Source organism: Phacochoerus africanus, chromosome 14 (genome assembly GCF_016906955.1).
Source record: "Phacochoerus africanus isolate WHEZ1 chromosome 14, ROS_Pafr_v1, whole genome shotgun sequence".
Taxonomy (NCBI): Eukaryota; Metazoa; Chordata; class Mammalia; order Artiodactyla; family Suidae; genus Phacochoerus; species Phacochoerus africanus.
The window spans coordinates 15,023,690-15,039,439 of NC_062557.1; the positions used below are offsets into that span (position 1 = coordinate 15,023,690).

At 46.8% G+C, this 15,750-nt stretch overlaps 1 protein-coding gene across 1 annotated transcript in view; it reads left to right on the forward strand.

Moving 5' to 3' along the window:
* Nucleotides 1-15,750, forward strand: part of ERN1 (endoplasmic reticulum to nucleus signaling 1) — an 81,168-nt gene that overhangs the window by 14,066 nt on the left and 51,352 nt on the right. Inside the window, exon 2 of the mRNA XM_047757844.1 lies at nucleotides 11,698-11,818. Coding sequence (XP_047613800.1) covers nucleotides 11,698-11,818 — 121 coding nt within the window. The remainder of the gene's footprint in view (nucleotides 1-11,697; nucleotides 11,819-15,750) is intronic.

Consider the following 15,750-nt stretch of genomic DNA (forward strand, 5'->3'; position numbering starts at 1 on the left):
TTTTCCTGCTAAGTGAGGCAGTCGTGGCTTCCTGCGTGAGGCTCATCTGTGTATGGATGTCATGAAAATGGTCCTTGCTGTTCAAAGGAGTCGGCCCGTGCTGATCCTCAGTGTGCATTTCTTTGGCACCGGTGTTAAAGCAGTGACTCGCTTTATCAAAGGAATGGGCGGGGCTCATGGATCATCGTCATTGTCACCCAAGAGCACTGTTTTAAACGATTAGGTCTGGGCTGGATGAATGTATTGCAGGATTTTTTTTTATGGTGGCTAAAGCCGTGACCTCTGACTTTCTGACTTTTTTGTGATGTTATTCCCACACATTTAGGCCTCCAGTGGGATCTCAAAATTTTTTTTTTTCTTTTTTGACTGCCCCATGGAATAGGGAGTCCCCGGGCCGGGGATCAGATCTGAGCCACAGTTTCAATTTAAGTGGCGGCAACATTGGATCCTCAACCCACTGTGCCGGGCCAGGGATCAAACCTGTGTCCCAGCCCTCCCAAGACGCTGCTTGCACCACGGCGGAAGCTCCTCAGGAATTTTTATGCAGAACGCTTTCCAAAGACCCCACCCCGTATAATTTGCAGCTCCCTGTGGTAGATGGGGTGTTTGTGTAGAATCTGCAAATGACAAATTTGGCGTTTCCTCCCAAAGATCCTGCCCCCATGTCAGAGCAGAATGCTGGGCTTCGTCTGCCCCGGCGGGAGTCGGAGGGGAGCTCCAGGCCTGGAATAATTTACGCTTCTGTTTCTCAGAGAGCCATGATTGAAAGCAGTGAAATTATAGTGTCCTGTAGTGGGCAGAGGACCAGCAGGGGCGGCGGCGACCTTGGTTCTAGTCCTGCATCTGTGGTTAACTGTGGTGCCTTGGGCCGGTCTCCCCACTTCTCTTGGCCTTGACTTCCTCTCCTGTGCAGTGTGAGGTTTGGTGAGATGACCCTCTTGAGTTCTTTTCATCTCTGAAGTTCCACATCTCAGAAGCCGTCAGCAATCCCTCCTCTTTGATGTGTGTCGTGTGGAGTTCTGTGCACTTCCGTGACCATCCAGCTAGCCGGAGAGGGGCAGGTGGCACGGGGGCCAGGGCCAGCAGGGCAGTGGGTGGTCCTCAGATGTACTCCAAACGATGGGGATTTCTGGTTAGGGGATGTCAGTTTGGCCAGGAAGCTCAGCTAGGGGCATCTTTCATAGTGTATGACTTATAAAGCTTGGCAGCATCTGGCAAGCATGGGTGGCAATTGTGTCATAAATACAGTTGTTTGTAGAGAATTTTTATTTAACTAAAGCTCTACCCACTTTCTCCTTGACCCCTTCTGTTCCCATTTCCCCCCAAGAAGAAATCTCTCTGAAGTGGAAAGACCAAAATTGACAGTTTGAGATTAGTTGCTATTATCAGGACTGAAACATTTGATATTTAAGTCTTTTTTTTTTTTTTTCCCCCTTGGGTTTTTTTGTATGAGGACTTCCTAATAATAAGTTTAACTGCAGATAAATAGACGAAAATGGATCAAATCCGGCTTTTTATAAGGCTGGTAGTTCCCTTATGAATTTATGGTCTAAGTCAGACCTTTGTCAGTTTAGTTTGTTTACGATGCTGCTCCATTAAGGCAAAAAGGAGCCTAATCGTTTTCTCAGTTTTTACAAGGCCTGAATTGCTGCTCTTTCCCTTTAGTGAAGACAACAAAGTAATAGTGGCAACACATGGATTCTAAATCTCAACCGCCACATGATGGTGAGACCTTGAGTTTTCGTTATAATATTTATAAAATGCCCAGGGACCTTACGATTTGATGCCACCCTGGGAATAAGGGCTTGGTTCCTTGGCCATAGTTTGTTGAAGCGTTACCTGTAGCACCTTTTCATGCCCCAAAGTACTTCCTCCTCCCCTCGTGTCAGTGTAAGTTGATGGCAGAGGGACCATGAAGACAAATGGAAGTGCCAGCTGCTGGAACTTAGACACTTAGCTGGGCTACCAAAACCCGTTGGTGGAAGTGTGTTCACCTGCTGTGAACGTAGCAGTCCTTTGCATTCGGGAATAAAATGGACTTAGGAAGAAACTTTTATCAGATCCATTAAAGGAGGAGCCTAAACCACCAAAGAATTGTTAACTGTCTTGGATGGCGGTGAATTACACCATACGCAAGCATTGCCACAAATGCTGGTTTAACTCTCTCTGCTTAGTTTGGAAACCACACAGTGCAGTTCAGTTAGGCCTTGCCCTTTACTTGCCCATCCAGACACCTGACTCCCATCCAAAGTAAATGTCATGGTTACCTCTATTGACCTGATATCAGGAAACAAAGCAGCCGCCGGGCTGGTTAGAAGGAACTGTATGGTTGATGGATTATTGCTGACCTCCACACAGGTAAACAAAGCATAACAGAATTTGGAATGATTTGGTAGTAGACTGGCATCATTAAACACAGACACAATTAGCATAACCACCGTTTTAATTCTGCTCTTAGTCTTTTTTTTTTTTTTTTTTTGTATTTTTAGGGCCACATCCACAGCATATGGACATTCCCAGGTTAGGGGTCGAATCAGAGCTATAGCTGCCAGCCTACACCACAGCCACAGCAACACCAACACCAGATCCGAGCTGCATCTGCAACCTACACCGCAGCTTGCAGCAACGCCAGATCCTGAACTCACTGAGCAAGGCCAGGGATCCAACCCACATCCTCATGGATACTAGTTGGGTTCTTAGCCTGCTGAGCCACATTGGGAACTCCCTCTGCTCTTAATCTTTAGTCTACGGAATTGGGACAAACCCAGTGCGTTTTCTGCATCACTGTGTACAGAGGCCGATATTGACGTCTCCACACAGGGAGCTGAGTGCCTTACTGTTGGATCAGGTGTGAATGAGAGGGGGGGTGGGAGCAGGGTTTGATTAGAATAAAAGTCTTTGTTGTATCTGTCTAATCAGGCCTTTACCCAAGGTACCTTCAAAAGAAGGCCTCTGGGAGCTGCTGGGTTAGCCTGCTCTCCTGATCTTTATGAGTCTTCTACTCATGTGGGCTTCACTTTCCAACAAGGGACCATTATGTCATGGGTGTGTGCTGGTATTTGCCGGGCACTGATTGGCTGTTTTGGTGAATTCTTGGTGGTTTGGGGGTCATCACTGAGTATAGTTTTCTACATTGTGACCACATGGCATTAGAATGACAATATCCTGCTTGGTGGTTTTGTAAAGCAACCAGAATTGCAAATAGGCAGGCTCGGTTGGAGTTTATAGCCCGAAGTAGATAATATGGCTGCAAATAGAATTCTAGACACAGATGCCAAGGGACCGTGTTACATAATACTGTTTTGAGGGACTTCCTGTTAAATTGCACAGGTCGACCTTTTTTGGGGGGGAGATGCCCTATAGTGTCCGTTACGGCGTACTAGCAAGTGTCTCATGTGTATGAAAATCAGCTCACCCATCCTGTGGCTCTCAGCTAATTGGAGATGGCAGAAGGATCCAGTCGACTTGCCATTAGCTTTCGCCTCTCCTTTCTTATCCATCAGAAACCACCTCCCTCACCGCGTCCGCACCCGCGCACGTGCAGTCTTCTTTTCTCTCCCCCTTTAAGGTCCTTTGGCCTTGGTGTGTTGCGGAGAATGCCCTGCTTACCTCCAGTTATTATTGCTGAGGTTAATACTTGTAAGCTCTGATTCCTTAGCACATTCTAATCCACTTAGAATTTCTTCCTCTGCATTTGGAGACAGGCAGTTTTAATTGTTCGCAAGATTTCATGTGTCCTAGGTGGAACACAAAATACCTTAGGAATCTTTCTTATGTAATCCTTCCCTTACTTGCATACCTGTTTTAAGTCTTACCTGTAATACTGTGATGTGTATTCATCAACCAGCCAAAAGTCACTTTACCTCAGCTTCACCTCTGTGGCCCGCCACCGTGCGGGTTGGAGCCTAGGCAGGGAGCCCTGCACTTTAAAGGCAGACTGGTTGTTGGTGGCAGGTTGTAGGTTCCAGGAATTTAGGTACACACTATATCATGTAAGGCTTTTCTGTTGGAACATGCCAATATCCCTGCTAGAGCTATACCAGTATTGTGTTTTTAGTTTGGAGGAATGGCTTTCTTATCCTTAAATAAAACTCAGGTTAGGATTATGCAACATGCAATGGTAACTCAATGAACTTCGAGGAAAAATGAGTTAAAAAAAAAAAGACAACCCAAAAAACTCTAGCCTCTTAACAAATCAGTGCGGTACTCCTAAAAGGGGAGAAAAAAAAATGTCGTTTTGTTACTAGCCGGATTATTGTATTCTAGTATTATTATAAATATTTCGTTCTGCTGGAGTGGACCTAGGAAGGGGAGAGGATTCACAGGAAAGGTTTTTACTTTAACTTCTATTAAACCAGCACTGCAATGCTGCCATCTCAGGTGAACTTTTGGAGAGGTGGACTTGGGTTAGACCTGATCGATTTGGACACCACCTGCAAAGTGCATGGCTCTCTTGTTCACAGTGGCGGGTCTTCTGTGTGTGTGCTCACCTTTTTTGATGGGGTAGGACGTACCAGTTTGGGAAATAGAACCTATGCTGCGATGCTCACTGAGTATAGATCACTTTGCAAGGCTGGGTATGAGATGCGTGTGTGCATGGCCCTACTTCTTCGTCTGACTTCAAGATGAGAGTTCTCTGCCCAGTTGATTCATCTTATTTCTGACCCTTGTTATTAGGTAGTCAGCTAACCGTGGGCTAGTTCTTGAAACGTGTGTCTGAAATTTAAGAATTGTGTTTCTTTAGGGAGTTCCCTTCATAGCTCAGCAGTTAACGAACCCGACTAGGATCCATGAGGATGTGGGTTCGATCCCTGGCCTCGCTCAGTGGGTTAAGGATCCTGCGTTGCCGTGAGCTGTGATGTAGGTCACAGACACAGCTTGGATCCCGAGTTGCCATGGCTGTGGCATAGGCCGGCGACAATAGCTCTGATTCGACCCCTAGCCTGGGAACTTCCACATGCTGCAGGTGCAGCCCTAAAAAGCAAAAAAAAGAAATGTGTTTCTTTGGAAAAGGCAGTCTTTCTGAAAACCCTGATGAAGAGCAAAGGGCTGCCCTGTGTTCTGAGTCTGAGAGCAGCATGTGTCCTGCTCTCCTTCCTTGGGGGCCAGAGGCTGGGTTCACGGGAGCAGCCACTTTGTGGGGAGCCATGGCAGCTGGACCCAAGCCCCGGCTTTGCTGGCTGTTTGCCTCTAGCCACTGTCCCGGTACCGCTTCAAAACTAGTGGGTTTGTGTTAGAGGCCGTTTCATTTGTTTTTGTGCTGCCTGAACACATATCTTTCCCTTTTGTCTGTTGTGTTCTTTACTGAGGGCTGTCTCTAAACAAAGTCACTTCAGAACTCGTTTGTTTTTTTTAAATTTATTTATATTTGCCTGCACCTGTGGCATACAGAAGCTCCTGGGCTAGGGACCCAACCTGTGCCATGGCAGTGACAACACCAGATCCTTAACCCACTAGGCCATGAGTGAACTCTCAGAACTTGTTCTAGAAAAGTTTTTTTTTTTTTTTTTGGAGTTCCTGTTATGGTTCAGCAGGAACCCAACTAGGATGCATGATTCGGGCTCGATCCCTGGCCTTGCTCAGTGGGTTAAGGATCCATTGTTGCTGCAAGCTGCAGCTCTGATTTGACCTGTAGCCTAGGAACTTCTATGTGCCACAGATTCAGCCCTAAAAAGAAAAAGAAAAAAAAAAAAAGCAGTTGAGCTGATTAATGCAGGGGCAGCTAACAATTAGCTGAGTTTAGAACATTGGAGAATGAAGTTGTTGGCAACTTACTACCTTTTAATCATCTCTGTATGAGCATTTGGTTACTGCTTTCAGGTCTTTGTGGGAAATGCAAAGAGAGTGGTCCATTTTACAAAATGGTATAGCTGCTGGCCATTGTGAAGTCTTGCTTTATAATCAGAACATTAAACATGAAGATCCAGCCCCAGAATTACATTCTCATGAGAGGGAGTCCAGGCTGAGCAGGGCGGCAGTGACTTACCATGGAATCAACCTAAGTGAAATAAGCTGGCTTTTACAGGCGCCCACTTCCCCAGCATCATCTGGCCCAAATTGCCAGATGGGGTATTTCCAGAATTGTTAGGTCTGGGCCACCTCCTGGGAGAGTGTGTGTGTGGCCAGACTTCCATGAGGACCAATTAGCCAATGGCTGGCCCATTTCAGGCTAGGCTAGATTACCCACTACAGCCGTTCTCACCCTCTTGCAGTGTTACTGCGATTACTTCTTTAGATGTCACCATCGAAGCCAGGAGTGTATAACCTACTAGTTTGAAAACTGAGTCAGGTTCCTGGTAGTCAACTTGAAACAGATCTTCAGGATCAGCATTTTCTTTCCCATCTCAGGCTCTCTGGAAACTTGTGTGCGTAACTCTAGGGCCTGTTGCATTTCATCCATGGCAGGGAAAAGGGAGCACCGGAGCGGCGAAGGTGATTTGCAAGGTCATTATTATGAAGCAGTGTTTTTAGACGTGTAGGTACAAATAGTTCTCAGCTGTGCTCAGTATCACACAAGGCATCTAGCAGCTTATTGAATTCACATGGGTCATGGCAGCTAACTCTGAGGACAGGCATTTTCGTGCTTTAAAAACATGGGGGGAGTTCGCATTGTGGCTCAGCAAAAATGAACCTAATACCCACGAGGATGTGAGGATGGGGGTTCAATCCCTGGCCCTGCTGAGGGGGTTAAGGATCTGGCGTTGCTGTGAACTTGGTGTAAGTCACAGATGTGGCCGGGGGGCTGGCGTTGCGGTGGCTGTGGTGTAGGCAGGCAGCTGCAGCTCCAATTTGACCCCTAGCCTGGGAACTTCCATATGCCTCACCTGTGGCCCTAAAAAGACCCCCCCCCAAAAAAAAGGAAAAAAAGAAAAAAGAAAAATGCCAGCGGGTGGGGGGGAAGCAGAAATTGTGTAATATGAATTTGCCTCCTGAGAGTCTAACACGGTTCAGAGTGATTCGTTCTTATCTGAAAGTGTCAGGAGCCTCAAAGGAGAGAAAAATCTGTCGGGTGTGATAGGGTTTGTAACGTCACTGTGGACATCGTGATTAACCGTCCGTGCTTTCAGTTGCTAAATTTGACGCCTAGCCAAACCTGGTCTTTTTGAGATTTTTAGAAGGCCGTGTTAGTTACGTGATTAGTGTTTTATTTCGAGTCAACCAGCCAACCATGGACAATTGCTCTTCCTGTGGTTTCCAAGATGCCCAGACAAGGCAGGTGGCTTCTGTTTCCACACTAGTAGTGGAGCAGCACTGATATGTTTTAGTAAATACTGGCCCTTTTTAGTACGAGTACTGTGATAGGATATATCTGGGGGCATTTAGTTCATTGTAACTGTTCTGTGGGCTTTGATAACGACAAAGCTCTTCTGTTCTTGGTGCATCCTCTTTTTCCGGGAGACCTCTGTGTTTCTTAACTTTTGTCTCTTGATTGATGGATACTAATGATCCAAGGTGGTTGGGTCACCTAATATCCTGAGATGGAAATTGCTTCTGGAACTTAGGGCTCAAGGAAGCTCCTTTAAATCCCAGCCTCTCCTCCACCTGCTAACTTGTCCATCTCCTTTCCACTTTATGAAAACGTCATTGCATGTTACAGGATCATATTACGGAAGATTTAGAAAATAAGAAAAAATGATGGCTCTATTTTGCCATATTCACCTTTACATATAAAAATAGCTCTGTCTGAGTTCCATCAGTGGTAATGAACCTGACTAGTATCCATGAGGACATAGGTTTTTGTCTTTTTGCCATTTCTTGGGCTGCTCCCGCGGCATATGGAGGTTCCCAGGCTAGGGGTCTAATCGGAGCTGTAGGCACCGGCCTAAGCCAGAGCCACAGCAACACCAAATCTGAGCTGCGTCTGCAACCTACACCACAGCTCACGGCAACGCCGGATCCTTAAACCCACTGAGCAAGGCCAGGGATCGAACCCAAAACCTCATGGTTCCTAGTCAGATTTGTTAACCACTGAATCACGACGGAAACTCCATGAGGACACAGGTTGAATCCCCAACCTCGGATCTGGCATTGCTGTAAGCTGTTGTGTAGGTTGCAGATGCAGTTTGGATCTGGCATTGCTGTGGCTGTGGTGAAGGCTGGCGGCTGTAGCTCCAATTCAGCCCCTAGCCTGGGAACTTCCATGTGCTGCAGGTGTGGCCCTAAAAGCCAAAAAAAAAAAAAAAGCTCTGTCTGTGTTTTTATTTAGGACTGTTGGAGATGTGAGGGACAGAAACCTAGCTCCAACGAGCTTAAGCAAAGAGGGGAATTTACTGCAAGGATTGGATGTCCCTGAGTCCGAGGGCAGGAGCGTGGCCAGGCCCGACAAGCAGTGGAAAGCCGGGGCATCCTCTCCCAGCCTTTCAGCCCTGTTTCTTCTTCGGCTTCTCTTTCTTTGTTTCCTTGTCTCTCTCTCAGCCAGCTTTTTCCACACATCCACAGAAGTCTTCCAAGTTTAATGTCTTCATACTTCAGCCACCCAGATTGTTCAGCACAATTCCGGTGTGATTCCTGCGACCTGGGGAATGGTGGTTCCTCGGATAACTAGTTGACCGACGGAGGGGATTTCATCAGTCGGCCCTCAGCTATGTGTGGGTCTTCCCCTTTCATCTTTTCAGTCCTCAGCTGCCCCCACTCGACTTAATCCCGCCCCATCCCACATCAGGCTGAAGGCCCATTCCCCCTTCTCATGGGAGGCAGGCCCACGTCTCATTTCGCTGCAGCCCTCAGTGGTTTTGTCAGAGGGCCACTGTTCTCCGGGCCAAGTACTCCGGGTGAAGTGTGTCGCTCTGGTTCAGGTGTGAGCAGGTTCAGGTGAGGCTTGTCACCATCCAAAAATAATTTTAACACCCCCGAATAGTTGGTGTACAAGACCTTTGGATTCTGCCGAGGGCAGACACACCCTGGGGGCTCTTGTGTTCCTTGCCAGGTTGTGTTGAGACTGATTTCCTAGCTCCCAGAATAGAGCGCAAAGCAGACTCTTCTCAGCTGCCAGGCTTTACAAGGAGAACAGGCTCGGCAGGTGGTGGAAAGGCTTGCTCTTGTTTCCCCTGTTCCAGGTGAGGGGCTCTGGCGTTGGGCGAGTGGAGGGTGGAACCTCTTTCCCTCCAGGCAGCCGCAGGCGAGAGATGAGATGAGGTTCTGGCAGCCGCTTGGCGCCTTTGCTGGGGAGGCGGGGTGTCTCTACTGAGGAAAAGGAAGGCAGGGACTGGCACGTGTGTCCTGCCACCTCGAGCTGCCCTGGACAGAGCTATCGGACTGTCCCTTTTAAGGGGCTAACTAGGCATCATCCTGGCTTCTACCAGGAGTGACCAGGCGTTTGGAGGTCAGGTTCTCAGGCACCAGTAGCCCTCTTGTCTTTATGTTTAGTGCTGAAAGCCAGCCATACTCCTATACTTTAAAAACAGCATTTGTGCCAAAATTCCACCTGTCATAGTATAAGCAAGTTGCATTGGCCTGTTTTTTGCTTTGGTTTTTTTATAATCAACTATGTTTTAAAAATTAAAGTATAGGTGATTTACAGTGTTGTGCCAATTGGCCTGTTTTTAATTTGAGACTTGCAGGAATCAGCTGATCAGTGGGACAGGATAGTGACAAAGGAGGAGAAAATCTCATTACAGGGTGGCATTGCTGATAGGCCCAGACCTCAGAAGAGTGTTGTCCTAGGAAACGGTACCAGCTACTGCCTGGAGAGAGAGAGAGAGAGAGAGAGAGAGAGAGAGACACACACACACACACACACACACACACACACACACACACACACACACACACACACACACACACACACACACACACACACACACACACACACACACACACACACACACACACACACACACACACACACACACACACACACACACACCTGCACCCATGGAAACCGAGTGGATGAGGGTATGGTTCCTGGCAAAGCTAGAGGATGGGCAGACAAAAACAAACAACCCTGTCTGGTATAGTTATAACCACAGCGTGCGTAAAATTTTTCATTCTATGTTTTTCACATAACACCTGTAAGCATTTTCTGTGTTAGAGATTTTTCCAAGTGCTATTTTAATGATTACATAATATCCCACTGAGTGTATGTAGCATGGTTTGTTCCAGCCATTTAGATGTTATTGGAAGTTCAGGTCTTTCTTGTTTTTTGTGTTTTTAAATGGTTTGTAATGAGTACCATTGTGCAGAGAACCTTTTTCACATCTGGAGTTATTTCTTTGGATGTAGAAGTGAAACTACAAGATCAAAAATATGAGCACTTTCATGCTTTCCTGAAAGATTGCACTAGCTGATAATTTTCTTTGCCGCCAGCAATGGATGTGAGTGAATTTCACTACCTTTGGCTATTTTGTATAAACTGTTTTTTTTTTAATTTAAAAATTTTAATTTTTTTCCATTATAGCTGGTTTACAGTGTTCTGTCACTTTTCTACTGATCACAGCAAGGTGACCCAGTCACACATACACATAGACATTCCTATTTTCTATAAACTGTTTTCTTTTTCATTATTCATTATTCATTATTCTTTTTCATTGATTAAGTGTAAAAGGCACATTTCGGGTTTTTTCTTTTTTTTCTTTTTTCTTTTTTGTCTTTTTGCCGTTTCTTGGGCTGCACCTGTAGCATATGGAGATTCCCAGGCTAGGGGTCGAATCGGAGCTGTGGCCTCTGGCCTACACCACAGCAACGCAGGATCCAAGCCACGTCTGCAACCTACACCACAGCTCGTGGCAGCTCCAGATCCTTAACCCACTGAGCAAGGGCAGGGATCGAACCCGCAACCTCATAGTTCCTAGTCAGACGGGAACTCCAGCACATTTTGATTTAAATTAGATTTTGCTGGGAGTTCCCATCGTGGTGCAGTGGTTAATGAATCCGACTAGGAACCATGAGGTTGCGGGTTCGATCCCTGCCCTTGCTCAGTGGGTTAACGATCTGGCGTTGCCGTGAGCTGTGGTGTAGGTCACAGACACGGCTCGGATCCTGCGTTGCTGTGGCTCTGGCGTAGGCCGGGGGCTGCAGCTCCAATTCGATCCCCAGCCTGGGAACCTCCATATGCCGCGGGAGTGGCCCAAGAAATGGCAAAAAAAAAAAAAAATTAGATTTTGCTTATAAGAGAAGAATAATTTTTATGGATTTTCTTTTATAACGTCTCCCTCGAAATCTTGGTGTTATTATACAAACTCTTCATATAATGAGAACTGTTTTTCCTATTTTGCTTCAGACATTTCCCCCTAATTCTTTGCCTTTTAAAATTTCGTAAGTGTATGTGGGTGTGTGGGGGGTGTTGGCTTTCTTCTTCGTCACCGAGTCTTGCAAGATAACCAGGTTCGAGAGAGTAAAATGCCACCCAGAGAGGAGGTCAGTCAGTTAGACGGCTGGGCATACTTTCTCCTGTTTCAGTGGAGGCCGCCCTTGGATTATTTCAGAATCCCTGTCCCTGTCATGCTAGATCATGAGACTGTGCCCACGAAGGACGGCTGCTCAGATAAGAGTTAAGGTGGCCTGGGTTCTAGTCCTGACCCCGCTCTTGTCCAGACATGTGCCCTTGATGGGAACGTCTGCTGGTCAACCCAGGTTTCTTCGTCTGGAAGACGGTGGGTTTTAGGAGGATAACTTTGGGGTAAAGGAGGGGCCCATCTGTGGTGTTACATGCCCAAGGTGAAGAATTGTCTCGACCGCATCCATCTTCTCTCATTGCAGGGTTTTGGAAGTCCCAGCACTGTGACACTTCCTGAGACCTTACTGTTTGTGTCAACCTTGGACGGAAGTTTGCATGCCGTCAGCAAGAGGACAGGCTCCATCAAATGGACTTTAAAAGAAGGTAATTGGGATTTGGTCCTTGGGTGACACAGACGTTGGCTCAGCTGCCTTCAAGGAAACATATTCCAGGAAAATGTTTATTTATACCTTACTTAATAAAAAAGGGAGTTCCTATCGTGGCTCAGTGGTTAACGAACCTGACTAGTACCCATGAGGACGGAGGTTCAATCCCTGAGGACGGAGGTTCGATCCCTGGCCTCGCTCAGTGGGTTAAGGATCCGGCATTGCCACGAGCTACAGTGTAGGTCGCAGAAGCATCTCGGGTCCTGCGTTGCTGTGGCTGTGGTGTAGGCTGCCGGCTGTAGCTCTGATTCGACCCTTAGCCTGGGAACCTCCATATGTCCCAAGTGCAGTCCTAAAAAGACAAAAGGCTAAATAAATGAATACATAAAATAAAATAGGATAATGGAGCCAAGGAGTGGAGAGGACATTGTACTCAAAGGGTATATTTATGGCTTGAATTGTGATTATCCCATTAAGTGCATCAGTTGAAGAGACAAGCTTTATCTTTTTTAATTTTTATTTTTGCCTCGCTCCAGATTTCACGTTTAAATGAATCTGGGCTTTTTTTCTGTTAATAGTTCCGGCCAGTTGGTCTTTATGAAGACATGCTGCATTAAATTTTTTTTTGGTTATGTTCTAATGATTAGAATCAGTAATCATAACGATAGGAAGGTGTCTTCTCTAACCTCAAATTACTCATTTGTTTTTATAGAGGCTGAAATAACTGAGGGCTGTAAGATTTGACATTCATCCAAGTTCGTCACTTTATTGGCTCTTTACATCGAGGGAAGTAGAAGCCTGAGCTTGTTCCTCATTAATCTGCCACACTTCCATCTTATGATCTTGTCTTCCTGGTGATAGTTAGCAGGGTGGAGTCCCTACCCAAAGTAATCTTCCTGGATAAAAGCCGGCCAGGTCCCAGGATTGGTGGTTTTCAGAGTGATCGCTATCATTCTGTCCTGTCTGAGTTCTCCTTTGGCCCTAAATTCGGGTCTGAGCAGCATGCTCTCATTCACCACTAATCTATGATTCATTATTTTTCTGAACACAGCAAGTGTTTCTCCTTCATTAATAAAGTGTTCCAAAACAGTATTTAAATGGAAAAATATTGACATCTCTCAGAAGGCCACACATCATCTTGTCAGTTGAGCAGCAAACCTAGTTACCACACCTAGATGCTGGCAGCCAGGCTACCGCAGACGGCCCTGCTGGACCTGTCTGCACCTGCTGGACCTGCAAGAACGTGAAGTAATGGAAAGGACCAGCTCTCTCAAGAGTGAGGGGCCACGAGCAGACGGGAGAGCCTGGTTTTGGCATTGCAGTGCAGGCTCCCCGAATATTATCTGTGCCCTTTTCCTTCGTGTGTAAGTAGCGTTCTTTGTATTTCAGAATTTGATTTTGTGCAAAGAGGAACAAGTTCCTAAAGGACTGAGATCAACCTTTTCGCTGTTCAGAGTTAGGGCTGGTCCCAGGCAGGGCATTTTTGCCTCAGGCTACTGCCTTCTCCTGCTTTGCTTTTCCCTGCATCTATTTTTTAAAAACAGATCTTCTTTAAGTCTTTATTTCTGCACGTAGCCTCAGCTGTATCCAGCAAAACTATGTCTTGCCTTCTTTGATTCTTAGGCTTGGCTAAGTCACAGTCTGCTTGCAAATGTAACACATGTCTAGAGAACTTAGTCTGTCTGAGATACTGTATGGGGCGCAAAGAAGAAAGAGACAAAAACAGGAAAGAAAAAGCCCGTGGCCTCAAGGAGCCCACAGTGAGGAGGGAGAAATGACAAGTACACAGCACTTCAACAGGGAGCAGCCTTGTAACTGCCAAGGAGAGGTGCCAGGAAGTGCTAGGAGCCCACGTCTGGTGCTGGGGGTGGGGGGGCAGCGTGTGTGTGGGGGCTTCCTGAAGCTGGGAAGCCGTGCATTGGAGCTGAGCCTGGTGGATGCGTGGAATTTCATTCGGGAATGAGACATGGGAAGTAGCAGAGGAGGCACCAGGTGTGGGCCCTGGGGACAGGTCCGGTTTGGGAGGAGCTTGGGGACGGAGGTGGAGGGAGGGAGGCGAGGGAATGTTGAATGAGCCCTCTGTCTGAGGCTTTTGCACCCAAGTGAGCAGGAAGTTGGGAGTCATTGACGCGCTTGACAGGTGAGTGACTCAACTGGTGCTCTTTCTAGCTTAACGCAGCAGCAGCCCGTGGGACAACCAGGGCTGAGGGACAGACCTGAAAAGGGGTGGGAGAGGGAAGAGGTGGGAAGGATGAGAGGCGTGTCAGAGGGAGAATCTGGAGAATCCAACCCCTGGTTAGGCAGGCAGAGCAGGGAGGCGTCAAAGGTGCTTAAAGGCAGAATTAGAGAAAGTGGATTAAGGCCTAATAATTTCACAGTGAAATTCAGTTCAATTCAATTCAGTGAAACCTCCGTATGTTCTAATTCTCATTGTTTTTCTGAGAATAAATTGGCTTATTTTAGCTCAGTTCAGCCCTGGGGACCAGTCTCTCCCCCCACCCCCATGTGTACAGAGATCTCTCTCTATACAGAGAGTAAAGATAGTAACATACAGAGACCCCGAGTTTTCCGTTTAATCTTGCAGCTATAACTAAAGATTTCAGAATTCGTATTCTTAAAACATTAATATGTAAGCAGATTATAAACAGTATCCAGATACTTTTCTAGGCCCTGAGGACACAACAAAATCCTTGTCCTCATAGAGCTTTCATTCTGGGGGGAACAGACTGAAGTTTCACTGAATTGAATTGAACGTAGTGGTGATAAGCGCCAGAGGAGTATAATGCAGGACCAAGGGCAGGGACTGGAACGGGGAGTGCCAGGTGGTGGCTGGGGAGCAGGTGGGGCGGGCGGGCTGTGATTTTATTTATTTATTTATTTTTATAAGGCTGCACCTGTGGCATATGGAAGTTCCCAGGCCAGGGGTCACATTCAGCTGCAGCTGCCAGTCTACGCCACAGCCACAGCAATGCCAGATCCCAGCCACGTCTGCGACCTACACCACAGCTCATGGCAGCGCTGTATCTTTAACCCACTGAGCAAGGCCAGGGATCGAACCCGCATCCTCGTGGATACTAGTCAGATTGGTAACCTGCTGAGCCACAATGAGATCTTCCCGGGCTGTGATTTTAAACAGGGAGGCCTCACTAGAAGGCATTGTTTGAGCCAGAACTCTAAGAGGCAGGGGAGTCTTTAGGCAGAGGCCCTGGTGGGGGTGAGGGTGGTGCATAAGTGGGCATGGGCTTGGCAGGGAGCCAGAGAGGAAGGGCAGAGAAGTGGGGGTGACTGGGGTGCAGCGAGTAGGGGAGGAAGTTGAGGAGTGGGAGAGCAACTCAGAGGCCAGTCACATCAGGGACTCAGGGCCGCCTTACAGAACGTGTGTGTGTGTGTGTATTTTATATATGACGTAGTTTTAAAAATTGAGATATAGTTGATTTACAATATTCTGTTATTAGCTTCAGGTGTACAACCTAGTGATTCAGTTTTTTTGCAGATTATATTCTGATTATTGTAAAATCCTAGGTCTAATTCCCAAGTACAGGAAGCACGTTTTGCCAATCTATTTTATGCATGGCAGTTTGTATCTGTTAATAATACAATACTTCTAATGCGCCCCTCTCCCCACTTCCTCTTCCCTCAGAATATTTGTCGTCCCCACCACTGCCTGAAATGCAAGTTATAGACAGTCATCTACGTACACAGCTTTAAAAAGAAATATGTTACCCATCTGCTAGTCTGAAGTAGCTGGGAAGTAATTTTTAATCACATATATGTAATTTAGCATGCAAAGGCCCAGACCCATGCTGATATGCCACCTGCGATCGAATGCTATGTCTGCTGGTGCTGACCAGGGCGGCGACGGGATTTCCAAGCAGGGGAACACTTCTCACGAGATCCCAAACAAACTTCATCTTTACTTGATTTATATAG